The sequence below is a fragment of the Penicillium canariense genome, assembly GCF_028826845.1.
Source record: "Penicillium canariense strain IBT 26290 chromosome Unknown utg000004l_segment0_segment0, whole genome shotgun sequence".
Classification (NCBI taxonomy): domain Eukaryota; kingdom Fungi; phylum Ascomycota; class Eurotiomycetes; order Eurotiales; family Aspergillaceae; genus Penicillium; species Penicillium canariense.
The window spans coordinates 478,755-505,978 of NW_026622731.1; the positions used below are offsets into that span (position 1 = coordinate 478,755).

The window sequence follows — 27,224 nt, forward strand, 5'->3', positions numbered from 1 at the left end:
AATTTTACTACCTAGGAAGATCTTTGCCACTGAGGATGTTATTTATGTATTAGGTATCGTGCCTTGTCAATTACGCTTATACGTAGCCTATTGAGAATGCGAACCTCTATTTTTCTATACAATAACTCGTGCCTGTATCGACCACGGTAAGTATACTGATAAACATTAACAGTGGCCATATCAAGAACTAACCTATGGCTACTTCAGTTCTTCCTATATGTACATGCTGTCCTCGGCCCTGGAACCCTTCCCAGTACCAAACATGTGAGGTCAGTCGATCACGACGATGATGACGTCGTACTCGAGAAAGTATATCAGAATATACAAAGTCGGTGTCCCGGCCGATCAACTTGAAAATAAAATCCCGCGTCCTCTGCTCTAGATCTAGAAAGTTTGCACGATAAATCTAGCGTTAACTCCAATGCAAGTTCCTTACTACTTATAGCCATAACTCTTCCACTTGCTCAGGATATCCTCCTTCTCCTGCGTGCTTCCTTGCTCATACGCTGCGATTGCCTGCCGCAATCTTGTGGTTAAGATCTTGGCTCGCAGATCGTGATCGAATCTTTCCTCAATCTGCCGTTCCAGGCCTTTCAGTGTATAGGCGGGAACACCGATCACCGCTGTGGATTTAATTAAATGAGTATCACAATTATCAATATAAAGATAGAAAAGGAGGAACGAGTTGCAAGAGGAGCATACCAGCGGTGGTTCTAAGCACCATTCCACCCAGTCCTTTGACCACTCCCTTCCCAAAACCAGACACACCGTCATCTTGCGCGCCGTGGTAGGGTTGAGTCACGATTCCAGTGACGCCGTCAAACAGGTTCAGGGTGAATCCCTGATAATAATCAGCAGGTGAATATATAAAAACAGGCTCAGTACCTCCTTGAATTAGGCTCTTGCCAGGGAAAGACTTACGTGAGCAGCGACCTTAATACCACTTGCTAAGCCAGTGATACTCTTTCTGTGCCGTACCGTGTTGTCGTGGAAGATGAGCGCCGGCGAGTTGTGGAAACCATTGGCCAGGTTGTAGAGGAGTGCAACAGGGGCTAAAGAGATTTTAGAATCAGGGGTACCGACCAGTCGGGGACCTCCACGTAACTGACCTTTTAAGCCCGTTCCGATGAGCGAGAGCGCATATTGCCCAGTCTCATACGTGGCCCCATGCACTCCGCCCTGTTGTGTGCTTTTATTCGAGGACTTTGACGCCATCGATGCCATCGTTTCAGGCCTAGTAATGGGAGACCAGGGATGTCGCGCTCGGTGTTTCGATCGGCTTGTTCGACTCGGTAACTTCCTGGTGGCCATCTGATGTGCCACCTGTTCCAGGTATTCCGGAGGATACTTGCCTGCGCTTGAGAAAGAGAAATGGTTTGCGATGTCCGGCGGTGTTTCTACACCGAGAGGGGCGGGTCCCTCGGCTTCTGATATGATCGACTGTGCGTCCTTTTCCTCTAGCTTCTTCCGACGAGACCTGGACATCTTCCTGGAATACCGGCTGGTGTTGACGACCGTCCCGGTAATAGTGCCTGTGATGGATGCGATGGCCCCTGTCACGGGGCCGACTGGCCCTTCGTCGACATCCCAGGTCTTGTGGTTGATTCTGCACCGTGTTAGCGCTGTTCGATGAGCCAGAGGATGCACTTACGGCCTGCAGTCGTGGAAGGTGAGATGACCATGCTCAACTAATGTTGCTGCGGCCAGAGCACTCAGCCTCAGTTTCGTCCTCCGGACTCTGCATATGGCCACCTTGCTCGGACAGAGCTGGCAGCTCATCGCATCGAGATCAAGAGACTTATGGAACGCCATCGCTGTATCGACCGCTCCGTTCTCTTGGGCGATCTTAGCACTCATTTCTCCCACTGCTCTTTCGATATCTGAGCCCAAGGCTTTCGAAATATTTTCGGCCAAGATTTCCGCGGTGAGCTTTTTGTACGGGACTGGCTCTGGTCCCGCTCCCGCTCGATAAATCATCGCTCCCCAGAACGGTTGATCTCCGAAGAATGGCACGATCACCGTGGGTTTGCCCATGGCTATTCCGATGGCCGTCGTGCCCGCGCCACCGTGATGGACGACACACGAGACATACTGAAACAGCCAGTCGTGCGGACAATCTCCCAGAAGGAACACGCCTTCCGGAGCCTCTTCCCCGCCTAATCCCCCCCAGCCCTGAGACACGAGAGCTCGGATCCCCAGACGCTTCACAGCGCCAAAGACAATATCCGTGAGCTCTTTCGGCTTCTCCACCACGATGGACCCGAAACCGATATAGACGGGCGGTGGGCCTGCCTTCAGGAATTCGGCGAGAGCGTCTGGTGGCTGGTAGGACGACGGAGCGGACAGGAAGGAGAAGGCACTGATATTAATATGGCTGCCCCAATCCGGCGGTTTAGGAATGAGGGCGGACGACCTGGGCAACCTGTTAGCACCAATGCGAGTGACCGATGGGGGTTCCACGTTTCGTGTACCATGTGTATGTAAATGGCACTTTCCGCCGGGATAGCAACATATGACCCCAGAGCGGACTGATGGCATCTAAATGGAGGGTCTTCATTCGGAATCCATTGATAACGTCACCGAGCCTGTACAACGGTCAGTTTTGCTTGATCCAGAGGGAAAGGTCTCACGGTCCCGTACCCTTCCCAGGCCAGCAGTTCCATCAAGGTATAGGACATATAATTTGCAAAACTCGGATCAGATTTACTTCGTTCGATCGCCGCCAACGGATGGGGGAAGTATTGCGTGGGCGACCAGGGCATACTACGGGACGATTGCTGCCAGGTTAGCTTCTCTCCTTCCACAACTGGACTCTCCTTCGCCCGACGTACGTGAATACCATATGGAGCGGAATGCGCAGTTTCTCCGCGCAGTGGAGGTGCGCGTAACTGGGCGGATTCGCGATGATGGCATCCGCCACGAAATGGCTCCCTGCGCCCGATCCCTCCTGTCCTCCGTCCATGCCATTTCCGGGCTCGATACAGCTTCGCCAACAGCCTTCCAAGATTTGTGCGATCTCCGCGCGTCGCTTACCCACCTCACCCGATTTCCAACTCTCCTTGCCCGGCATGAGGCCCGGATTCTTCACCATATACGCCATCAGTGTGGCGGGGTCTCCGCCAATGGAGAAGAATTCCAAGCCATTGGACTCCACAAAGTTCTTGAACACCGGGTGGGTGCAGATTCGCACTCGGTGCGAATAGGGCGGCTGCGACAGCACCTTTGCGATGGCGATAAACGGCTGCACGTCTCCGCGGGATCCCACAATGTGAATGGCGATATTCAGGCGTGGCACGGTTGCACTTGGGCCCAGCGTCCACGAGGCATTTGTCGCCGCGCCGTCCTGTGCTCCTGTCGCATCGTCGCCGCGGGGGACGTGGAGTTGTCGGTTCAACCACTTCTGCAGGTTTTTGGCCAATGTCGTCGGCTCGTCGGCCACCTGGACATCGACCCGACCGTCGGGACGCACAAAGGCGGATGCGGTCGAGTGTTTCCTCGCAATCACCACCTGTCCCACCTCGCTGCCACCACTCTCCCCTGGCACTGTGAGCGTGGGCGCGAACGTCGACATGTCGGGTGCCGTTGATGGCTTGTCGCAGTGAGTAATCTATAGGGACCGAGCCGAGGAATCATTAAATATTATCTTCCTGTTCCGTGGTGGAAAGAGCATGCGGTCACGGGCTCCGTGACGAGGGATGGGTTGGGGAATTTTTTTTTTTGATTTTTCGAAGCTAACAGACAGGGAGGGACGATTCCTCTCCTCCTCCGTCCTTCCGCAGGCCAGCCGTGGTCTTCCGGCCGCATTTTGTCGAGGCTTTGCCTGCGTTGGCTGCGGGCACCAACCGCCACGCTGATAGGACCGCGACAGATCGGACTCAGTAGCGCGGAGGCTAATTGAATGGGTGGGTCTCTAGATAGTGGCACCGCAAAAGTTTGAGACCACCCCAAGAACCAATATGGGTTTCAAGAAAATAATCACTCCTAGTGACATCGGGCGGTCAGTCAAAATCTACCACCTCTCTCGCCGCCTTCCGTATATCAATTCAGCTGATATCATGTAAGAGTAGAATTGATTGATGATTGATTAATTTGTTGCATCAAGGAGGTCATGTAATCACATTTAATCAGATGATAGAGTCCGGCAGAGAAATCGTGGAGAAAGTCACTACGAGTGATTACTTTGGGTTTAACTACTCCGTCCCCCTACCGGATTTTGCTAGCCAACACCCCTAGATAGGTTTAGCCTACCTAAATTATAGGGTTGTGCTAATCCGAACCCTAGTTTTTTAGGTTATACTTTCTGCGGCCTAAGTGTACCCTATCAAAAATTAGAATTCCCTCTATACTCTTACTCTTTCTAGTCACTATAACCTTTCTAATCGTCGTATTCCTTTTAAACCTTAGGTAGTTCTAATTAAGGTACTCCCTTATATCTATCTTAACTTTAGGCGTAATCTATGCAGTATTAGTAGTAGGAAATTATTCTAAATTTTTAGTTTAAGTTTTAGAGGGATATTAGAGTACTAAACTATCCAAGGAATTCAACGGAAACTAAGGAGGGTAGAGTAGAAATGAGTCAAATCTACCTAATCTAGTAGCTAGATAACTAATGGATAGTTGATGAAATCTTGATGGAATCAGGGATTTTGGAGATACACGAACCTTGGTGAGATAACAGGGAGTAGGAACGTGGGTGGAAACAGGTAAGTTTAGAGTGGGGTGTATACATTATACTAAGGGTTTCAAGTGGGCCCCGCTAGAATCGGACACTACATCCAACTAAGAAGGTAAAATTCCAAGCCTGGCGTTAGCCGTTCTGAATTATCCTAAGTAGCGCGTGCCCCCTCTAATCATCGCGCGAGGCGAATCAACGCCGCCAACTAGTGAAGCCTTGCTCAGTGGTGACTTCGTTAGGTAAGACAGGCAGCCCTCCATCGATCAGTTTCCTTCCATCTTTTCCGCTCTCATCCCATCGAACCGTTGTGGTCATTATCTGCACATATCGGCGCCAGAGCTGCTCAGTCCCTGGGACAGCAAAGTCCGAGAGAGAGACTCGTGCCTGGTGGTCTCGGCCGCGCGTCACCGAAGTAATTACCTTCGAATCGCTTCTCCACCGAATCGGATGCCGATCCAATCCCTGTGAACATATTCCTCGACTACACCATCCGGTGTGTCACAGCATTTCGAGAATCAAACCACGATCTCGGAAGAACCGCCTCTGCCAGCACAACCGCTTGCAACTTTTCTACAACCACGCGATGCCGGAAGGCGAGCCAACGGCGGTCAGCGACCGCCTACGTCGGGCATCCATCTCCCTGGCGGGTGCCGTGGTCAATTTCAATCCGCAACCAGGAATGTGGGCGGCCACTGGTACCGCCATCGCACATGCACCCACGCTGGCCGAGCTGCGCGAACCGGTCGCCGGCGGCAAGAACATCGCCTTTGATGTCCACGGCCACTCCATGCGGAAGGTCACCCACGACAGCAACGGGGTGCCCATCTTCGCTCCCGTCCAGTGGCAGAACGCGTCCGCCCCGGTCACCGACGAGCCCTCAGCACCACCGGCGACCTTAGTGGAGAGGGCGTCTGCGGTGACGACGGATAAGCATGACTGGGCGACGACGGCAAAGCATGGATGCACGGCCGCGTGGAAGTTCGTCTCGACGCCGACCGGTTTCTTCATGACATTGTACGGCCTCAACGTGGTCGCGTGGGGTGCGATGCTCTTTTTTGTGCTGCTCGGCGCCGCGCCCGCCATGAATCATCCGAGCAAAGACGCCCTCAACTCGCCGCGGAAGAAATGGATCGAAATCGACAGCCAGATCCTCAACGGGCTCTTCTGTGTCACGGGCTTAGGCCTCGCGCCCTGGCGATTCCGGGACCTGTGGTGGTTGATCCGGGCGCGGTTCTGGCACAGCCACTACGCGATGAAGCGACTGAGCGGGCAGAACAAAGCGTGGTTTCGGCCCCCGGCTTGGTATGGCGGGGACGAAGAGGGCGTCCCCCGCGTGACGTTTACGGGCCAGGTGGCCCCGCCCACGAGCTTGTGGAAGCTCTCTTTTGTGGTGTGGATGATGGTCTGGAACACCCTCTTCCAAGGCGCGCTGGCGGGAGTCATGTGGGGATACAACCGATACAACCGGCCCGGTTGGACGACCGGCACCTTCGTCGGGCTCGGCTGCGCGGTGGCTCTTCTGGCCGGCCTGATTATGTGGTGGGAAGGGCGGAAGGTGAAGCAAATTGAAGGGCCGAAAATCGCAGTCGTGGACGCGGAGAAGGCAGATCCTGTGGGAACGGAACCGTCCGAGGCGGGATGACTGGAGGTGGAGAAATTTATGGCTCGTTTGGAATGATCCGTCATGACTTCGGATGCATTCTGGAATGCGAACTCGCGGCCTTCTCTGAAGCGACGGACGGGAGCTCACACGAACCCAGTTCCACAGCAAATAGTATATTTATGAGTGAATGTATAATTGGTTGATTACTCTACTCCTCCTATCAAGGCTTCCATTGGATCCGTGGCAAAGGAGCCCTCTAGATGACACTGGAAGGACTAACCGGGAGAAGGTTAAGCCATTTCAAGATCTACTCTGTTCCCCAGAACCCGCACACAAACGCCCGTTTCCCATTCAACCAGTGGATCAGGTCGCAGAGCAATGGCTGGTAAGTATCTTCCAAGAAATAACGATCTTAGTCTAGCTCGTCGATAATAGTTGCCCGATTTGATACTACCTCAATATCCGTAGTCGCAGGCCCTCAACGACCCTTTTCAACCGCTAATCGAAGAGATAAAACGCCTAAAACAAGAATAATCCCTATCTTGTGTAGTCACCAGCTCCTTAGATAGCGACGCTGTTCTCCATGTTAAAGAAGTCTCACTCCGCTAAGAAAGCCTATAGCCAGCAGCTCAAAAGAGAGAACTAGGCGCTTCGGGCCATCAATGTTACGATGATGGAAAAGAGCCAACTGGAAGACAACTAGGCGCATTCAACGAGACAACAAAGGTGAAGAAGGAAGAATATATGGAGGCTCTGTCAACTATCTTGTAGAGGGCTTATGCAAACAGGCCCCATTAGGTTAGTTCAGTCAGGTGCTCCCATCACTCCATGTCCATCAGGTGATCTCTGTCCATCGTTCTGTCATGCGTCACAATCAATATCTATCTATTTATACTAGGAACGGGAGTCCCTAGAACGTCGACACGCCAACTAGGATTTATTACTAGTCTGCTTTGAGGAAGCCTTAAAAAATATTTGGCGTGGCATTTTTAACGTTCTTCATAATTAGGAAAGCTTTCTCCCGAGCTTGTGCATAAGCGTGATTCTATATAGACTAATGGTGGCGATCCTAATTGGCGTAGGACCTTGCGGTAGGGAAGATATTTTATCTTGGTACGCTTGTTTGAAATGATATAGTCTGATCTATGCGAAATTCGTGCTACTACTTTTTTTTCTTTATTTGTTTTAGTGGATCATAACCACTCCGATGAAGTAGTTTGGTCAAAATGTCCTAATATATTGGCTACAACATTGGCCTAGAAATCCACTAGTTCGCAGCCCCCTAATACTAGACTAATAAGTCGCCGTAGCAGGGAGGGTAGAAGGTTGGGTGGAAGAATATATAAGGGAATGTAAGAGGGTAGGTTTGGAAAGTGGGTGGCTTGGGTCAGTGGGGAGGGAAAAACTTGTGGATGAGCGTAGACCTCGCCAAGGACCGCTCAGGACCGGACCAGACCGGGGACCGGACCGCACTATGCAGGGCTTGGTCCTTACTTTTGGGGCCGCTGGGCGGTCCTGACTTTTTTAGGACCGCACCGCACCACTACGGTCCCAGTCCCCCATGCGGTCCTGTAAACAAGATAAATATAGAAAATTATATGATTTATGTATAGTTTATGTAGAGATTATGTAAGATTTTGGCTAACTAATTAGTTTATATAGCCTAAATAGGAAGGTCTTGGCAGAATTATGAGATTCCGGGGGACCGTACAGCGGACCGCATAGGACCATAGGGGACTGTGGTGCGGTCCGAACTACTTCGCGGTCCTTAGTTTTTCCTTATGGTCCAGTCCCGGTCCTAAGATTTGGGACCGGACCCAGTCTTTACCGAGGTCTACGGCTATCATGAAAATCGCGGCTGTACCTTCTACCTAAAACTCTAGACTATGTAATAGGTCTCGAGCATAAGAAGAATCTTCGAGTGCAGCGTAGGGTAGAACGTAATCTTACGGCTATAAGGGGTATCCCCCTCTACTATGCTTACGCTTAGTTTTACTATAGTGTTAATAGAGCCTATATATTCGAAGCGGAGTCTACCTTTACCTAGCCGACTTACGCAGATAAATTTAACCTAAACGGGCTTATTAAGGAAGGTTACATAAGAAAGGGTGTCTCGAATCAATCCCCTACCTCCCTCGTAGCGGGTGCCTTCGATAATGATTAATTTTCTACAGGAGAGGCCGATAGACTCAAGGCCATGATCCCGCTACATCGGTTCGGGGATCCGCGGGAAATTGCTGATGCGGCTGTTTTCCTAGCCTATAATAAATATGCCAATAACTGTGTTCTGAACCTTGATGGCGGGTTGAGTGCTATCTAACCAGGCCTGTTATCTGTTCGATGTAAGGGCGAACCTATGGACTACTAGATCGATCTAGTTTTGCCGTTTCGGGTTTGGCACCCTGATACACCGTCATGCGTGCAGCCGATGAGGTGCATACCCTAGTATCGCCATTCTTTGCCGTCACATTAATGTCCACCTAAAGAAAACCATCAAAATATCGAGCCGTTTATAGTTATAGGCTATGTGAATACTGAACCAGGAGGTCGTGGCCCATCTCTCCAGCACTCTTGGTACTTTCCATCACAATATAGATAACGCTAGCGCTTCGGCCTTGATGTACGATGCTGATGAGGGCTGTTGGGGCGCCGCAACCTTCGAGAAATGTGCCATTCAACAGAACGGCCAGCACAAGCACAGTTATTTCGGGCGCTAGAACAGACAGATAATTTATCGGATGCCGAATCAAGGACCAGAAAGGTCCCAGGCATGTGTGGACCCGTACTAATGATATTCCCGGCTAAGATAATGATCTTCGCATGAATCAAGCGGATGTTGAGTATGTTGTCACCAATGCCCCTGCTGACCATGAGATTACTGCCGACGATATATAGTAAGGCGTTCGCGATCTTTAAATCCGCAGAATAATTGATTAATACATACTGGGAGCATTATGAAGTCCAGACCGCGATTATCTCATTATAATGGAGCGAGTAAACACAATATCCGTGGCAAACGATTGAGTTATTGTGAGCGCGGCATCATCCAAGAATCACATGAACATGACGTCCTGTCAGCTACCATCAACAAACATAAGGACGATCAAATCAGTACATAATAGAAGATGACACTGACCTAGCTATGTAGCTTGAGATCAGGCTCTCTCCAAATCCTCCAAACTGTCTTCCGACCCCATCGTAATCTCATAGTCTCCCCAAACGGGATCTGGATGAGCGAGATCCAATTCAACTCTTTCGACTCCATAGAAATCATATTTCGGAATGTCAGCTTTCCGAGGCCTGAGATCATAGCCCCGTTATGAACGTCAAGCAGGGACTGGGGCTCAATATTTGAAAGGCAAATGTTGGCCTCTTCGGTTCTACCACACCTGGAGAGGGTCCGAATGAGCATACATCTTGCCCAGAGATAATTTGGGTGAGATGCGCCCAGGGTTTTCATATAGTTCTCCTCTGCTGCTTTGAAATGCGCAATACCCGGTGCGATAGAATCAGGGTTTCCCTTGGAAGCGGACAATATGCCAAGAAAGAACTCCACAACACCAAGCCTGGGGTGGTTGATCTCGACTTCTCGCATATACGCCTCCCTGATTTTGAGCATATGAGCGGATGCAATCTCTAATTGTCCAGCGGCGAGGTAGGTACGAGCCAGATTGAGTTGGATGGTCAGCGTGCAAAAGTGGGTCTCCCCGAGCAGAATCTTGAGCCCTTGCCATGCCCGAGAAAAGAATGGCATTGCCTCTCCGCCCCCCACGGCCCATGATAATCTTCCAAGATTGTTCAGAACCATGAAATAATGCGGATGCTTGTCCCCGAATAGCTCCTTGAACCCTCGAAGGCAGGCCTCGTAAAAACGTGTTGCTTCGGCGTATTGCCCTTCAGCGTGAAGAAGTTCAGCATAGTTGTTCGCTGCCACCAGAGTATAGGGGTCGAGCCAGCCCAGGAGCTTTAAGTTATCATTGTAAGCCCTCTCTGACCAGCTGCGAGATTTCTCAAGGTCCCCTTGCTCACGTTCCAGAATACCAGCTGCATCCATGACACGGAATTTCAAAGGGTGACAAGGTGCTTCGTATTCCCACATATCAATGCAAGCTTTGTATATATTCCCTGCATCGTATAGACTTCCTTGATCGTGAAGGACCTCCGCAACGTCATACATCGCCTCTGCGATGTGGCAATGACTCTTGCCCAGTGTTTCTAAGAATGCTGCAAGTACCTCCCTGATCACGCTTTCGGCTTTCCTGAAGCGACCTTGCTGCCTGTAGAGCCCGGATATGTTGCTCCGGACTCGCAGAGACAATAAGTGATCATAACCCAAAAGTCGAGTGTACGTCTCAAGAGCACGTTCGTAAAGCGGCTCGGCTTCCCGTAACTTGCCGTAGTGATCCAGAGTAACCGCAAGGTTGCCAACAGTTTTGATGGTCCCCTCATCGTCTTTTCCAAGTGCACTCTCGGAGATATTCAAAGTCTCTCGATATAACACCTCCGCTTCCGACATCCGCCCTTGGTTGGCATAGCATAGAGCGAGATTGTGCGCTCCGGCGATTGTAATAGGGTGGTCGGCTCCAAATGTGGCGATTTGGCTGTTGTTTAGTTCGATGAATAACTTTTCAGCCTCCTTCAATCGACCCAACCGCTCTATAAGGGCAGCCAAATCGCTCAAAGACTGCAGAGCCTCCGGCGAGCCTTGGCCCTGGTGAACTGACCGCAGTCGCCATGTCTGGCGGAACAGTTCTTCAGCCCGTTTGTGGGCTCCGCATTCACGATAGCTCCAGGCCAAATTGTGCAAAAGAGTGATCCTTCTGGGATTAGAAGCACTAAGAACACTATTGTAGTGTAGTTGAGCCTTTTCATACCACTCTATTGCTTTTCGATACTCCGCTCGGTGGTGGTAGCACTGGGCACAAAGAGCAAGTAGACCGGCGTATTTACCACAATCGAGGTCATGGTCTTGAGCTTGGGCAATCAATGCGGCCGCTTGAGGCAAATAAATGTCAACAAGCTCATGATCCTCTGCGGTGTGGTCTCTTTCAGGAAATGTGTGATAGAGGATACTTATGGCGGACTCCAACCACTTGTGATAATCTTTCTGATTTATCGAGTCACTCGCCATTCGACGGGTGATATCATGCATCCATAGTACGCCCCTTTTGCGAGTCTTTCGGACGTGGTTGAAATTCCAAAGCTCGCCAATGGCATCTTCCAAACGGGCATGATTTCTGCAAACTTCAATGACTCTTAAGTAGGACTCTCCAGCATCGGAAATCTGGTTCTTGTTTTCCTGAGTCATTGAAGGCTTCGCGCTGATACAACACAGGCTCCGAAGGTCCCGAAGAAGCCTGAACTTGTCTCTGGCGGTTCCCCTGGTCTGACTAAGGGTGTCAATATAATCCGAATTTCGGTACCATCCCTCAAATCTTGGTATAGATTCTGGCTCGAAAAAGGAAAACAGACAAAGAACATTCATTGCATCTGGATAAGAGCGACCAAGATCCTGAAATGCCATCTCAAAATGTTTGACAGGGGCTGACCGGTGTTGATCCTGCCACTGTAAAATCTGCTTTGTTGTGAGCATAAAACCAACAAGACGTAGCTCGTGGCGCCTTTACCGTGCTGGGTGTTTCTCGATATCTCTTCAGATATTGATTGAGGTCAATATCATGCTTTCTCACGTACCAGGCGGCTTGGTCAATCACATGAGGCAAATATCCAGCCTCTTTCACAATATCGGCAGCTAAAATCATGTTTTTGCTATCCTCCTTGGTGTTGCTAGTCGTGAGGAATAGAGTTATGGCATCCTCCTCGCTAAGCCCTCTAATTTCACGACACGCCTCCTCGTTGCCGACAATTTTGTCCACCACAGCAAAGCTCTGTGAGCTTACGAGCACATGGCCCTTCTTTGTCGACTCGAGCAGATTTTGAATATCAGGCAACTCACTGCTGCTGACGTTGTCGATGATGAGAAGCCAGCCGTCTATTTCATTGAGCCAGTTTCTGAGGCCATGAATCTTCATATCAGGCTCTGGTCTTTCCCGCTCAGGCAGTTCAAGGACCTCGAGAAGAATCTGGCAAGACTGTATGAATTTATCTCGTGAACCACCGACAAGAAAGAGCGAAGCAGCCTGATATGTCTCACCAAACTTTTGCTCGTACTTGAGCATCTGTGCTCGAAAACACTTGTCAGGTTTTGCTGGGAAATATTACCCTAGTTGAAATACTTGCCAACTGCGTTTTACCAATACCAGTCATTCCCCAAAGCGCGACTCGCCTGCCGGAACTATGGGGACTGCCAGGTTCCAGCACGCTTTCTAGCCAAGCAAGCTCTTCATTCCGGCCGAAGAATCGCTGGCTCAGCCACCCAGGAACGGATCGAATTGGATGAAGCGAAATTGTTTTCTCTGAAAACGTCATGGTGGTGGCGCTTCTGTATTTTAGAAGGCGATTGATTCCAGTCAAAATCTCTGTTTATATATCAATTGAAATAAGTCTTGAGGGATTTTGCAAAGAGATCCCAAGGGACGGTGGCATACGGTCGGTTTTCCTGTACGTGCTCGCCCCAAACCAGTAATGAATGGAGTTGCGTTGCTCTCGAATTGTCGCAATGCACTGCCGAAGTTGAATCTCGAGTGATTTTGTGGCTGCGAGCGCGATTTCCTCTGCATCGAAAATTAGCGGAAGCTAGAGGGTCAGCAGTGCTGAAAAATCCCTGCACTCACTCCAAATAGTTAATTTGAGGGCCCTCGTGACTAATATGCAAAATGTAAGGTATTCGATGCAGACTCTGATGGCGGGACCACGTATGCAGCACTGCGGATCTTCACTAATAATATGTTGGTATTCATCCCACAACGGCAAGGCCGTCTCCAGATCTTCCAGGCAACTAGTAACAAATTTAGGAATCTCTGTGAGGTCCTTGGTAGTCTATGTGGTGCTCATATTGTAGTCAGCATGGGACTTGAATAAGCCTGACCTTCATCGTCTCAAGGACGATGCCCCCTACCTGGATCACGATTCTGATCGACCCCCATATAAGCAACCCCGTGGATCCAGCAGCTTGACTGAGAATATCCAGTGCAGCACTGAAGCGGTCAATCGGGTCGACGATGCGGCGGAGGAAAAGCTGAAACCCATGCCAGCTTGGGTGTCCTGCAAGTGATGCTTCGTGCGCAACGCTAGCCTCATCGAGAACAGTCACAAGGAATCCCTGTTTGCTGTTACACGGAGAGATGGAGTCGATGCAAAGGGCCTTGATAGTATCATATTCGGGTTGCTTTATAAACCTAGGAACGCGCTTTTCAAGTCCCCCTAGTATCTCATCAAGTAAACGCTGGGTACGTGCATGCTTGAAAGTCAAGTTTTCAATGTCCTTCTCGGGGGTGCTTCCGGTCAAACTCTCGCGCCCTAGACGGATCTCGCCGTTTCCAGCCATCGCAAAGTTCTGTTGTCGCAGCTGTCACCTACATTAGCAGGATCAAGGCCTCGCATGCACTCCCCTACTTATATTAGGCCTCGCAATATCCCCCTCGTGAATATAGCTAATGTCCATAGCCGCCTCATCGTAATTTCAGCCGTATAAGCCGCATCACTCTTCGTCCTATCAGCAAAGCCCACGTCCGGGGCCCTGTGACAGTGACATTGTGAGGCTAGTTGGTCCTGTTGGCCAGTAAGTGCCTAATCTGCCAGCAAAATGGGAGAAGAAATGATTTCGAGCCTATTGACAGGGTTGACATCAATCCTCCGGTTTCCCGTATGACCTCATATGTACAATCATGCGTGATGCCGTCGTGTTGTAAGAGGCGCGACGCGGTCTGTTTAGACAAACGCTGTTACGAGACTCCGGGTACTTTACAAGATATCGAACTTAACTCGCACATTGTAAGCGTATGTAGTACAGCGTCGATGATCTTCCGCCCCCTTGCATATGACATATGACATATGACATGTTTGACTGCTCGTTAGAAAAGCTTGTTGATCCTGATTTACAATAGCCAGAAAGTAATCCAGTTCAACCTGTCAACCTACGCAACGTTCGTTCCCAGTCCGATACCATGGCATCCGAAACGGCCTTCATTATGTTTGAAGTCAACCCCAGTCAACTGGGATGCCACCCAGATGCTTGTTTTCAAGTGCAAGGTCGTCACATCCACATAATATGACTCCTCGGGTCTTTCTAGCTTAGTAAATAGTTTTGATTAGCATTTTTAACAACCAAGAGAAGAGTTTCAACGTACCAAATGGGATCGCCAGATTTTCATTTTCCTGCACAAGCCCCGCATTACGCTCAGCGGTAGTAGAAGAAAACCCATCCGCTAGGACTTGGTATGGAACAAGTATATCTTCAAGATGTTCATCGACGGCATTGCCGCGAGCAAGCTCATCGTATAAGCCTCTGATACAAACAAGAGTGATATACTTAGAGAGCTCCTCGCTGCTGTTCTGCAGCCCGCGAGAAAGTCCTCCCCTCTGCGGATAAATCTGCTCGTAGCCAAGATATGCTCGGGGGAGTTCGGTCTCCGCGACAAGTAGCAGGTGATACTGACCGGGGGCCACCGATGCAAATGCATCGGTATGCACTTCCACCGAGGACGACCAACCGGGTTTGAGAGCGTGTTTGATTTCCCTTCTTACTATCTCATGGAAAACATCTAGAGTCTCACCAGGCCCGTGAATCGTAGCCCTAATTCGTACGACGGTGCCACGTCGCTCAAGCTGAAATGCCGGTAAAGGTTTGTTAAATGGCTTTGCCCATACTCTCATGCGGCCCGGGGTATGCCCAAACTCAGTATGCCAGCCTTGCTCGTGATCATTGTACACTTTCAAATTTTCTTCTCCAATATTGATGGATTGAAAAGTGGGGATGAGTACTTGCTGCACGTACGCGTAGGAAGGCGCCCTTACGCACAGGGTCCCCGCGCGGATATTGAGGTCGATGCCACATCCGATTCTTTCGTTGGCGAAAGAAGAGTTGACTGGTCCAAGAGTTGAAAAGAAGATGTAAGGCAAAACGGCTATCATGAAAATCGCGGCTGCACCTTCTACCTGAAACTCTAGACTGTATAATGGGTCTCGACCACAAGAAGAATCTTCGAGTGTAGCGTAGGGGTAGAATGTGATCTTACGGCTGTAAGGGGTGTTCCCCTCTACTGTGCTTGCGCTTAATTTTACCATGGCGTTGATGGAGTCGGTGTGTTCGAGGCGGAGTCCACCTTTACCTGGCCGACATGCGCGGATAGATTCAACGCGAACGGGCTTGTTGAGGAGGGTTGCGTAAGAAAGGGTGTCTCGAATCAATCCCCCACCTCCCTCGTAGCGGGTGCCTTCGATTAAGATTAAATCTTCCTTGCTAATGGAGCCCATTTTGAAATGCTTTATGTGTTATTTGAGGAATCAAGTGAAGGTGGGGAAAAGAACAAGCAAAAATAATCCTCGCCTGCACCTGTTCGAAGTAATCATCCCATCTTCTCCAGCCTCATCCAAGAGAGGCAAGTGCATATATCATGTGCAAAGAGACTATATACATAGGTCTGAAGTGAAAGTAAGGATGTACGATTCATCAGCATCTTCCTGCATTATTACAGACGTAAGGAGATAACAGCCTACGTATGGTAATTTGGTGTATGCAGATGGAAGGACTCACACCGAACGCAAAGTCAAAGCGCCCTTTGAAGTTACCCGGAAAGAGCGTCGGAAAAACCCCGTTCCTAACTGCTCCATAGATTGCGCGATGCGGAGCACCCGGTCTCTGCTAGTCACCCCACCCACCACCCCCTTCGGGGGTTGGGTCTTCCACCCCATAAATCAATTTTAGGCCATAAATCAATTTTACCATCTTCCACCACGTAACACCAGGTTTTGTTATTTCGAGGGAAATGCATATAAATTGAGAAAATCCTTTTTTACCATTAATTTTCTTCAAACGGGGTGGCTAGGGAGATAGTATATTGCGGCGAAGATGGTAAAATTTATGCATGCCTAAAATTGATTTATGGGGTGGAAAACCCAGCCCCCGAAGGGGGTGGGCGGGGTGACTAGCAAAGACCGGGTACATCTGGGCCTTGCCCGGTGCCAGGCTACTTATGAATGACCCATTTCTGAAAAGTTCATGCCTATACAACCCTAGTCTGTATTCCTGTGTTGTAAGTCCAAACAAAGACGTGCCACTGTGCAGGCAGGCCACGTCAGCCCTTGCAAACAGTGTTGAACAAATCATCTCATGAGATTTGGAGAACTTCATGCGTGACCGTATTATATCTTCGATGAAACGGATAAAGCACCCAGGTCCTGTGGTATGCATGTAGGGTGGTGGAGACTTGTACATAAACCAGGCGAATCTACGTTTTCGCGTTGCTTTTGTGGCAACCGGGGTTGGAGTCTACTCATCCAATCCGGGACCTCGGTGTACATATCTGCTGATCCTACAATGTAGGGTCATGCAAGTCACAACACATTGCTTATTGTCCGCATGGCGAATACGAGCTGTAATCCCGCATTCTCCCGTTCCCGTATCCCATTCCCGAGGGCGCCTGGGTGCTCGGATTGGACTAATTACCCAATCAGGATACATTTTCTCAAGAAATGGTCCCATGCGGCTCAACTACTCCTCCTCTCTTGATACTTCCGGATAGATACTGATGACGCATCGATGAACAGATGGATGGGCCTTGGTGAAGATGCCATTACAGCCTGGCCTACTTAGAGTTCACTGAGAGAACCCGGTTAAAGAAGAACCGTGGCAAATTATGCAGAGTCCCAACCCTGTCAGAATGACTTCGCAGGATACCATCACCACAAGTCCAGACACAGAAGACCGGTGGTGGCTGCCAGGGCCACCTCCCAGCCGACGTTTGATCTCAATAGAGGCAGTTGAGCTGTCGAGTCGCACCGACGAGCTCATAGACCAACCACAAGTCCCAATCCGTCAAGTTGATCTCTGGTCGACCCATAATTGTATAACACCAACACTGCAGCCGTACTTCGAGAAGCAGTGCATAGGGACAGGTACCAGCGGCAGTCTTGCACCATCTCCGAAACAACAACTTGAGTCAATACTGGAAGCAGGATCTACAATCCACCCCATTCCTGGGGAGAAGCTTTACCTCTTCCACTGTTGTGCCAACAAAGCAACCCCTGCAGTCCTAGAATCCTTTGTCCGCAGAGGCCCATCAATTCGCTTTGCAAGACCAAATGGGTACTTCTCGCGTACTCCGGCCGTGTATTGGACGAACTCACTTGATTTCGCATTTGCGTGGGGTGTCTTTACAGCGACGGGGAAGTGGACGACTTTACACCGGGATGAGCACTTTGAATGTATCATCTATGTATCCGAAGTTAACCTTGCGGAGATTTCGACACCGAATGGGATGTATCTGATGGCTGTGCCGGAGGGTGCGGAGAGAGAGAAGATACTGGTGAATGTACGAGAACCTAAGGTGATCAACCTTCTCCCTGCGGCAAACCTACTACGAAGTTGTTCATTTTTCCCATGTGTTGCTTTTGCATTCTATTAAATTAATGGCAAAGGCTAACGGTCAGCTGCGCTCGATTCGCATGTATCCAGTGGTGCCAGAAGAATATGACAAGATATAAAGATCGAGAAACTAATCGAGCCCGTATCCCCCCGCCGCTGTCAACCAAGGCTGACTGGAGTATCATCGGCTCGCGGATCCCTAGGGTAAGTTCAGTTCTATCGCAGTTTTTAGGATGAAAAGTTCTCAATTTCCCATATAACCTCCTATGTATTTTGATATCTGTTTCCTTGCAGCGTACGCAACGGTGTAGCTGTAACTAACTGATTGGCTTCGATGACAACGGCCAACAAACAGCACACGATGGATGGTATGAAAGACCAAGATGCCCAGCCCCAGGATCTACCGGCCTTGGGGCACATGGATCTACAATCGACGTGGATGTATGCAGCTTGCGATGAAGCGAGCAGTGTCGCCTTGGCAAAAGGGGGACTTGAGGTTCGTGAAATTCTTTCGCTGTGTTCTCTTTCCTCTTTACCCTTTTATCAATTCCTTTCCGGCCGGCTTACAACCGTAACTGGTTTCCACGAGGCTGATAATTTTGTGATTTTATTGTACCTTTTCAGATCTTGCACGTTATATCCGGTGCCACTGAATCCCATGCTGTATCTGCAAAGCTCTAAATGAGTCGGGGCCGGAACTGTAGTTGTCAGAATTTCCTGGGCTTGATTATTCAACGGGATTTTGATATCCAAGGTCAAGTTGGCGTGCCTGGCATTATTATATACCAGTTCAATATGGTTCCAAGTCTTCTTGTACTTGATTGTCCTTTTTCCCCGAGCATCTTAGATCATTCCCCACCCTTCAACCCCAATAAGCTAAATCCTAAGAGGCGCTCTGCATAGATAGGCACTTCTCATAAGGAACATCCGGGAATTGATACCGCGGCTCCCGGCCTCGCCCACCTCCACAATCCCAATCCCGTCGGCTCAAGCATTTGGGCGTCCAGAACTCCACTGTCTCCTCTTCAGTTAAGATACTACCCGCGTATATTCCGCCCTGACTTTTGCCTGGAGCATAAATGACGGGCCACATTGGGCTATAGCATAGTTCCTGAAAAAAAGAGATGAGATTGAGCTATGGGAAATAGAATGGCCTGAAAAGAGAAATAGCAGACAGGATAACCTACATCTGGTCCACACTTATTCTCACAGCTCTGCCAAACATTCCAGCCTGTCCATTGCAGCAGGAACTCGGTCATACTTCTATAATGTACTATTTCTTGCTGGATAGCACGTGTATCTCCCTGTGATCTCCCCGATGCTTGTGCTGTTTGCTGGAGGCGGTTGTGCGTTCGGCCGTCGGTCCACTCGAAGAGATCCCAGGCCCACTGGCAAAGCTTTATAACTACTATATGTGTCGACTCTTTGATAAGGACCTCAAACTCGGACAGGGAGTCTAGCTGGATGTGCCCTGTGTAGGAAGCAGAGCAGCGAGCAAGAGTCTTCGCTTTGGCTTCAGGTTTGGCCACACCCCCAACGACGGGATACTCGAGATACGGATGTAGAACTGCATGTGTGAGGGTGTAGATATTATGGATGATCTGGTGCACGGCTTTTGCATCGGAAGAATCCTTCTCGAGATTGGAGAGTATCTCCCGGGCCCGACTACGGTACTTGTCAACGATGGTCTCAATCAGGGCCTGCCAGTTAGTTTGAGAGCATTTCGAGTTCTTCCCTCCTGATGTAGCTGCGGAAAGCCACTCTCGAAATGTGGCTATATCGTTTGCTGTAGCTTCGAGGAGCCTGTGCCCTCGCCGTAGACCCCAGCCATTTTCGTAGGTGTCGTTGCTGCGAATGCCCGCGCGATGGGACCCGTTCAGGCTCTGGAGAGATGGATCATACCATGAGACGATCCTGCAGATATCGAGACGAACTCTGTTTTCGGGTATCCCTCCGACGGCCCCATTTCCATAATGCGAAGTGCTACTCCGAACCCATTCCCACCCATTTTGTTCGGCAAAGTCATTCCCATATCCGAGCGGGGGCTGGCGGTGAGGATCTCGAGGAAGAGAAGGATCATCCTCTCGACTCTCATTTCCAGGGACAGTTATGTTGGTGACGAAGAGCTCACGGACGCCTGACTTGTGGTAGTCACAAACAAGGATCTCAAATCCAGCATTCATTCTGACAATGCCGTCGATGTTGAGCTGGTTAGCGAGCTGGCAGAGCTCTACTGCACGCTGGTGGTCATTGTAGATGAGTTCTTCGCTGGGGTATGCGGGAACGTGGCCTTTTAAAATTGCTATCTGTGAGTCGAGGGTTCCTGTTTTTGTGAGGGTCGCAGAGTGGCCATCCAAGTATAAGACACGTAGTTCTTTGGTCGTCGTCATTACGTGCAACGTTGGAGTCCCAGTGGATCCGTAGATACCTAGGGACATCTCACTTTTGAAGTTTCAGGATCAGACATAACTCGCGGAAAATGAAATTGACAAGAACAATCAAAAAATAATATCCACCTACGCGTCAAAAGCAAAAAATACGGGATTCTTCGGTTCTCCATGAGTCATCTGGGCGTGGTAGAGCAATGTGTTCGGGGCCACTGTCGCAGGGACGGCCGAATGCCCATTTGGTGCATAGTTACTCGGCCATTGCTTGAGCAGTGAATAAACCGAGTCAAAAACAAAGGGTGCCGTTTTCTGGCACTGCTCGGGGTACGTGGAACACGCCGACCGATGGCTCAGCTCATCAGAAGGGCTTTTGCGTTCAGGTTTCCCAAATATGCGCCATCTAGAAAGGATGTCAAGAATTCCGAACATGGCGATCAGAGCGAGGGAAACGGCGGTCAGTTTTCTAGGTCGAGGACCTACTTGAGGACAAGAACGTCTTCGAACTAGCGGAGCTCTGCTGGGTAAAGCCTTTGCCGGGTCATAGTCAGGGCCCTCGAGCAGATGCTCACTGGAGGATCGTGATTCAAGTAATTCCGACATGAAGAGATAGGTCGCGCTGAAGATGGCTTAATGATAATTGAGGGGCGGGGTTTTACTTCCAAATACTTAGGGGGCAGGGTGCTTAGAAAATAAATGGGTGCCCAGCATTGATCAGGGGTCATTGATGAGGAATGGATCATCCCTTCCCCCAGCGTCTGCATGAGATATCAGACAGTTCGTGGTGATGTCTTGCTCAGATTTTGCTCTGAGCAGATATGGGGCTTATGGCGGGCGCGAGGTCCGAGCTGCAGCTCCGCAGACCTGATCGTGGGGCCGGGCCGCGCACGGTGCGTCCCAGCAGCAGGTTAATACCTTGGACAATGATTTAGTTGGGGCCTAACTTATCTGCCCGCTTTTCTTTTTCTTCGTGTTCCAGTGGGAATTGGGAATACCCTGGTCAGCACGTAGAGTGTGTACATAGTACCATGCCAGTACACATCACATACCAATCCAGGCTGGCGTGCTTAAGAGAGAATTTGTTGTCTTTATCACACTTGCTCCCTTCTCACTGGTCCATGTGGAATGCCACAATCCAACAGTGCATATTTCTCAATGCAAAAGATCGTGCGGTAATTTTGAAGTAATGAAAAGAAAGCCGATAATTTCATTTTCACTTGGGCGTCTCACAAGCTGCCCAAGGCTGAAATAAAGAGGCCTTGCCAATGGCAATCTTCAGATCCTTGCACCTAGGACACTGGCCACTAGATAATGAAATATTCACGCGCGGGTAGATTGTGACTCTATCAAGGGTCCCACGCTGGTCACTTCAGCCGGTTGCGCAGTTTATCCCCCGCGCGAGGTATTGCAAACCAGCACCCGAGGGTCTATCATACTATTCAAGCCCAGATAGAGTAAAACCCGACCAGCTCTTTGACCCAAGATCACATCGATTCGACTCCAACCGCATCCATCCTCGAACGTTCACGATAACCGCAATCATGGCCTATACATCCCATACTGACACGGACTTCGACCCAGAATATTATCCTGACTTGCAGCGATTCACCCGGAGTCGATCAGAGAGACTGGCCGCCCTTGGAACTGCGCCAGTCCTACCAGAAAATTTTCAGCCCAGTAGCGATAAAGAAATGAGCTGGGATGGTACCGGTCTTGATCCAAACTCCTATACGTGGGAAATATCAGGCTCTGAATTGGACGACATAGATAAATGTTGCGCTGAGTATGCTTGTAAGTTCACCTGTAGCCGACCCGTTTGTCCAAGTTAGTACTTGAACACTTACATGTGCACTCGGTATCTTTCCCCTCGAGAAGCCTCCGGAAGGACTCTGCATGAGATCGAGAAAGGAACATTTCGTCTGCCCTCCAAGCTTGCAAACCAACTTGCCGCACGACGGCATGATCTACACCACGGAGCTGGGATCTCGCTCCTACGAGGCTTGCAGCCAAAAATTCGCACCCAGAGAGAAAATTTCATTCTCTTCGCCGGATTGGCCAGCCACCTCTCCGAACAGAGGGGGAGGCAACCTGGCAACAAGTATCTTGGTGAGCATGCCGCGATGAATCCCCGAAAAGACAAAATAAGACTAACCAGAAATCGATTCACAAGTGCACGTCACAGATCTCACCGCAGGGGATGATTCGAAGAAATATGCGGCTCCCTATTGTAATCAGGAGCTGGTAGGTCGTCGACATAAAGCTCCATTGTCTGATTTGCGGTAACTATTGTTCGATATATCTTACTGATCCCTCATAGCCATTTCATACTGATGCTGGCGATGTGGTTGCCATGTTCGTGTTCTGTTCTGCTGCAAACGGTGGTCACGGCAAATTCGCTCCGGTGTCAACAATATACAACAAACTGGCGCAATCGAGCCCTGATCTTATTTCTGTATTACTGCAATCAGATTGGCCATTTGACCGGTATGTTTATCTAATTTTGATTATCCTCTCGCCCCTCCTGCAACTCGAACTTAATCCTGGTCGCGGACAACTAAATGAGAATACATAAGCCCCCCCGATAGATCCTCGGGAGAAAGATTTTACCACCGTCCAGTCTTGTTCCTGAATGACGATAATCAGCCGGAAATGGTATTCAGCCGCGGCGCACTGATACGATCACCCAGAGGTCAGCGGCCCCTTAGCATACCCAAGCTAACGAGGGTTCAATGCGAGGCGCTGGATGCGGTACATTTTGCAGCGGTGGAGGCAGCCCATACAATTCAGTATCAGGAGGGTGACTTACTGATCTTTAACAATCGGAGAATTCTGCATGGCAGAAATGCATTCGTGGACACCGGAGGTGCAGGCCAGAGGCATATGGCTAGGCTATGGTTGAAGGATGAGGAGATGGCGGGGAAGCCGGCCAACGGTACTTTACAAAGGCTTTGGGGTAACATATTTGCTACAGGAGATGGGGATGACCGTCAAGAGAGATGCTGGCCCAGTGTGCCTGATCCGTCCTGATAATTGCCAAGATACTCTTCAAGGCGGGCATAACAAACATGTCAGATTTATATTCCATCGTGTGAGTTGAAGACCTCATGAAACTGTCATTATTTATATATTATGTGGATAGACCCCAGGGACTAACTCGTATGCCCTTGAGAAACATACTTTTAACACATTGTGCTCGACGAAACACTTTCGAACGTCTTTCATTCGACTCCGCGGCGATGTCTAGATATCTATAGGTCACTAGCCCATCCTCGACCGTGGCAAGCACATATATAATAGAAATTAAATTTCTCATTCTAATAACAATCAGCTGGTAGATAATAACTAGGGTCGCTAGTGTTACGAAATGCGTGTCTTCCCATATGAAGCTATTCCAACCCATGGGAGGTCACGTCGCGTGGCATTTGATACACCGATTCCCCAGCAATGGCCCATCGATAACCCCCTCTCCCTGGTATTCTCCGGGTTACCCCGCTCTGGAGAGGTGGTATGCCTCGGCATATCATGTGTCGACCATATGGCGAAATACCACAGATACCCCCTCATGCCAGAGTATCCTATGAGAAGCTCTAGTATGAAAAGTCCCGCGTCTGCCTATCTCTTCCTGATTCCTTAAAAATCAGTCGTTGTTCCAAATTGAATATACTGGCTTCTCCTTACCTGATCGACAGGCCCTCTACCCTGCAAGTCGATACCGTAACACCAAGGTATAGTCTTTATTTATATAGGCTAATTTATACTAAAAGGGTTAGAAGATGGTTTCTATATAAATAACTTATAAAGGTGATTTGTATAGAGAAAGCTTACCCACCTTTAGCCGATATTGTAAGTATACCTAATTCCGCCTACAGCTAGGTACCCGCCTGGCAGAACGAGACTGGGTGTGCGATTACGATAGATAGAGACCATAGGTAGTACTACTAGATAGGAAGAACTATACCAGGCGATAAATAGCAGGCATCGATGTTGATCGTGATCTCGTGTCTATGGATGGCCAGGCCCACTCAGACACCTGCCCTCACGCGAACGGAAGATAGGCAGCAATGAGCCCGCCCCAACCGCCCACATTATCTTTGCTGAGCGCTGTCGCCTTCTTGTCCACAGTCACCATGTTGCGCACCAAGTGAGTACCAAGGTTGTACAGTCTCAAAGACTTGGGCAGATCTTCAATGGAGACAATATTGTCCTGGGCATATGGGCCTTGGACGCTGTTGAGACCATTGAAGAACTAGATTAATTAGAACGATCTTCCAAAGCTTGTATTCATTCGGCATTCACTTACCTGCCAGAATGCCAGTCCGTAAAACGTCATGTCACGGCCCCCAATAACTCGCAGAGACCAACCCATGAAGCACTGCGGAGATGAAGCATCGCAATTAGAGTAGTCAGGATCGTTGTATTTGGGATTGGGCCTAGGCATACGTTAGTTAAAGACATCAATACACATTGGAAGACTAGAAATAGCTTACGTCCAAGGGGCGGGAGCTTTGGGAGCGGGTTGCCAGTACACGGTTTCCGTCTGCACCATCGAAGCAAAAACATGCTCAGAGTTCAGCATCTGGTACTGGTACAGCACGCAATGCTCGAAGGTAGTACCGACGAGCCATGTTCCACGTTTTGACTCCACGAGTAGGCCTCTTCCAACCGCGACGGATTGACTTGTGCCGTTGGTCGCACCGCTGAGGCCATCAAGATCTCGGTTGACCGACCATCCCCAAACGCTCTCCATGTACATCGAGCTCTCTGGCTTCAGGTGCAAGAACAAGAATGCTGCCTTACACCCAGGAATGTCTGTAGTGGGATATGAGGAACACTTGGTCTCGACAGCCGAGCCGATCGTTCCTCCAGCGCGGAAGTGAGTGTCCCAGAGACCAACGTCGCCAGCCTCGGATCCAGCGATGTTATTTTCCACGAGAATAGCACCGGGCAAGACGTCGGCTACATCAAAGGCCAAGTCACTCACTTCGATAACTCCATTGGTTCCGGGCTTTCCCATCTTGAACATAACTTGTGGATTATCCTCATTCTCAAAATAATCACCAGCCGCTATAATAGACGTAGTCAGTAGGTATATCTTTAAGGTGGGCTATAAAACATACCACTGAGGGTTGACCACGCCTCGCCTACGATTCGGGATCCTGCAGGTACTTCAATAGTGCCCGCGACGCGATAGTTACCTGCTGGGAAGTAAGTGATCTTCTTGTTTGCGTTAGCTTTCAAGGCAGCGTTGACGGCACGAGTCACATCGGTCTTCCCGTCTCCAATAGCGCCAAAATCTCGTACGCTGGAAAAGCAACGAGAACTATAGCCTTCGTACTGAGGCCGGGACTTGGTCAAATAGGCACCACTTTTGTCCACCAATACTTGGGAACGAGACAGCTTGCCGCTGGTTTCCACGTAGCTACCATTGGTGAGGTCCTTGTAGATGTTGCCGTGAATAAATGACTCAATTGTGGATGAGTGCGCCGCTCCAGCCAAGAGGGACCGGCCATTCCGATCACCCACTGTCTGGCCCACATTACTTAGCCTTAGGTTCTCAATGACAAGGGAGCCGTCTGCATTCTTTGTATGCTGTGAAACGATGACAATTTTTGTAGACGCAGCTTCAGAGTCGAGAAGGATAAGGCTTCCAACGGAGTTTGTTCCCGCGGCGGTGAAATTGACGCCCACCTCGCAGTTCTGGAACTTCATCCCCTGGAGAGATAAGGTGAAGATATGCTCCACGGAAATGCCCGTTTTGACATTATCAAATTCAACGGCTCGCATGGCATACTGCTGGTTGTTGAGTCGGATCCCCACGTCTCCTCCAGATATGGATATGTCGCCCATAAATGTCGCAGATCCGCCCCCTCCACCAGTAGATCCGTTGAAGACAATACCCTGGTGCATGCTGTCCTTGGCTAGCTGGAGATGGTTGAAGCTGAAAGTGACGGCTTGTGCCGACGGCCAATTAACACACGCCACAGACGAGTGAGCGTCAACGGCAGTGGTATCAAAGACGAAGTTGCGCACTTGCATGTACAGATTGATAGTCGTCGGGAAAGGCGAGACGGGCGGTGATGGGAATGCATTGATGAGGTACAAGTCGGTGAATCCGGCCTCGGCCTTGATCGTGGGGCGATCAAGTGGGTTACCCACAAGCTGGGTGAAGATATACATGTTAAGGCTCCTTGAGATCTTGTATGTACCAGAAGGGAAGTAGATCAAGGCAGGCTTGAGGGTCTTTGCAGGCGGGTCACCGAGGCCACAGCCGGTGAAACAGCGCCCTCCATCTACCGTTGCGATTAATAAGGATCCTACCACATGACGAATCATCCTTACCATCAATTGCCTTCTGAATGGCTTCTGTATCGTCCGTAATGCCCTCTCCCGTGGCTCCAAACTCTTTCACATTGCGGAACACCGCATATGATGGGTCCTGGAGGAAGGGAGAATTGCCTGTGTGTTCGATAGTCTCCATCCAAAATGGCTCTCCTTGTGAGGCATAAAGACATTCTGGAAGGCTATCCTTGGACTTATGGGCGACCTCTCTAACCGAGAGTAACGCATAAGCCTCATTTTCGTAAAATCTTTATATACAAACCTGGAATTTGGGATTCGAAGAGAGAGCTTACACGTCTGGAATGAGTGCAGCCGTGATCGCGGTCGCTAAAAGCCAAGTTAACGCCAGCCACATCATAACTGATGGCTCTGTGAATGTCTTGGCTATACCCTAGGAATAACTTGGGCTGTTAAATCGCCAAATGCCGATTCATCGAGGCTTTTATAGGTACGCAATTCCATGCGCGGGGAGCGCATAGGTTCCACTGTCCGCCATAAACATAAACCCTTGAAAAACAATGCCCAAGTAAGTATATGCTAGCACAATAGGTTTGTCAGCTACCGCTTGAATGAATGGGCCATAGGAAACTACCAAGTTGAGTCAAAATTAAGCTGTCGCCAATCGCCAACAAGGATCATCCGAGCAATCGGTGCCGTGGTTGGTGGAATTTCTAGCTTCACCCGTTGCGGGGAAGATGATAGGGGCGTTGTTGAGTGAAGAGGCTCAACCACCAGGTG

The 27,224-nt window shown here is 49.7% G+C and overlaps 7 protein-coding genes across 7 annotated transcripts; 2 read left to right on the top strand and 5 right to left on the bottom strand.

Moving 5' to 3' along the window:
* Nucleotides 1–435: 435 nt before the first annotated feature.
* Nucleotides 436–3,571, bottom strand: N7482_006514 (glycosyltransferase; the record flags this gene model as incomplete). Its single annotated transcript, XM_056688639.1, has 8 exons — nt 436–623; nt 703–841; nt 922–1,052; nt 1,110–1,606; nt 1,652–2,413; nt 2,472–2,585; nt 2,641–2,763; nt 2,832–3,571. The coding sequence occupies 8 exons, from the start codon at nt 3,569–3,571 to the stop codon at nt 436–438; spliced, it is 2,694 nt and encodes an 897-aa protein (XP_056541068.1).
* A 1,687-nt stretch (nt 3,572–5,258) lies between these two features.
* On the top strand, nt 5,259–6,317 carry N7482_006515 (DUF2985 domain-containing protein; the record flags this gene model as incomplete). The annotated part of the gene is made up of 1 exon (XM_056688640.1): nt 5,259–6,317. The coding sequence occupies one exon, from the start codon at nt 5,259–5,261 to the stop codon at nt 6,315–6,317; it is 1,059 nt and encodes a 352-aa protein (XP_056541069.1).
* A 3,097-nt stretch (nt 6,318–9,414) lies between these two features.
* On the bottom strand, nt 9,415–12,457 carry N7482_006516 (tetratricopeptide repeat protein; the record flags this gene model as incomplete). Its single annotated transcript, XM_056688641.1, has 2 exons — nt 9,415–11,065; nt 11,973–12,457. The coding sequence occupies 2 exons, from the start codon at nt 12,455–12,457 to the stop codon at nt 9,415–9,417; spliced, it is 2,136 nt and encodes a 711-aa protein (XP_056541070.1).
* A 782-nt stretch (nt 12,458–13,239) lies between these two features.
* N7482_006517 (uncharacterized protein) lies at nt 13,240–15,653 on the bottom strand (the record flags this gene model as incomplete). Its single annotated transcript, XM_056688642.1, has 2 exons — nt 13,240–13,601; nt 14,528–15,653. The coding sequence occupies 2 exons, from the start codon at nt 15,651–15,653 to the stop codon at nt 13,240–13,242; spliced, it is 1,488 nt and encodes a 495-aa protein (XP_056541071.1).
* Nucleotides 15,654–17,059: 1,406 nt separating this feature from the next.
* On the top strand, nt 17,060–17,803 carry N7482_006518 (uncharacterized protein; the record flags this gene model as incomplete). The annotated part of the gene is made up of 1 exon (XM_056688643.1): nt 17,060–17,803. The coding sequence occupies one exon, from the start codon at nt 17,060–17,062 to the stop codon at nt 17,801–17,803; it is 744 nt and encodes a 247-aa protein (XP_056541072.1).
* Nucleotides 17,804–18,946: 1,143 nt separating this feature from the next.
* N7482_006519 (uncharacterized protein) lies at nt 18,947–20,579 on the bottom strand (the record flags this gene model as incomplete). The annotated part of the gene is made up of 3 exons (XM_056688644.1): nt 18,947–18,994; nt 19,038–20,205; nt 20,284–20,579. 3 exons carry the CDS (start codon nt 20,577–20,579, stop codon nt 18,947–18,949), a joined length of 1,512 nt encoding a protein of 503 aa, XP_056541073.1.
* Nucleotides 20,580–24,183: 3,604 nt separating this feature from the next.
* On the bottom strand, nt 24,184–26,844 carry N7482_006520 (glycoside hydrolase family 55 protein; the record flags this gene model as incomplete). The annotated part of the gene is made up of 6 exons (XM_056688645.1): nt 24,184–24,393; nt 24,448–24,577; nt 24,635–25,211; nt 25,265–26,437; nt 26,487–26,695; nt 26,780–26,844. 6 exons carry the CDS (start codon nt 26,842–26,844, stop codon nt 24,184–24,186), a joined length of 2,364 nt encoding a protein of 787 aa, XP_056541074.1.
* Nucleotides 26,845–27,224: the final 380 nt, after the last annotated feature.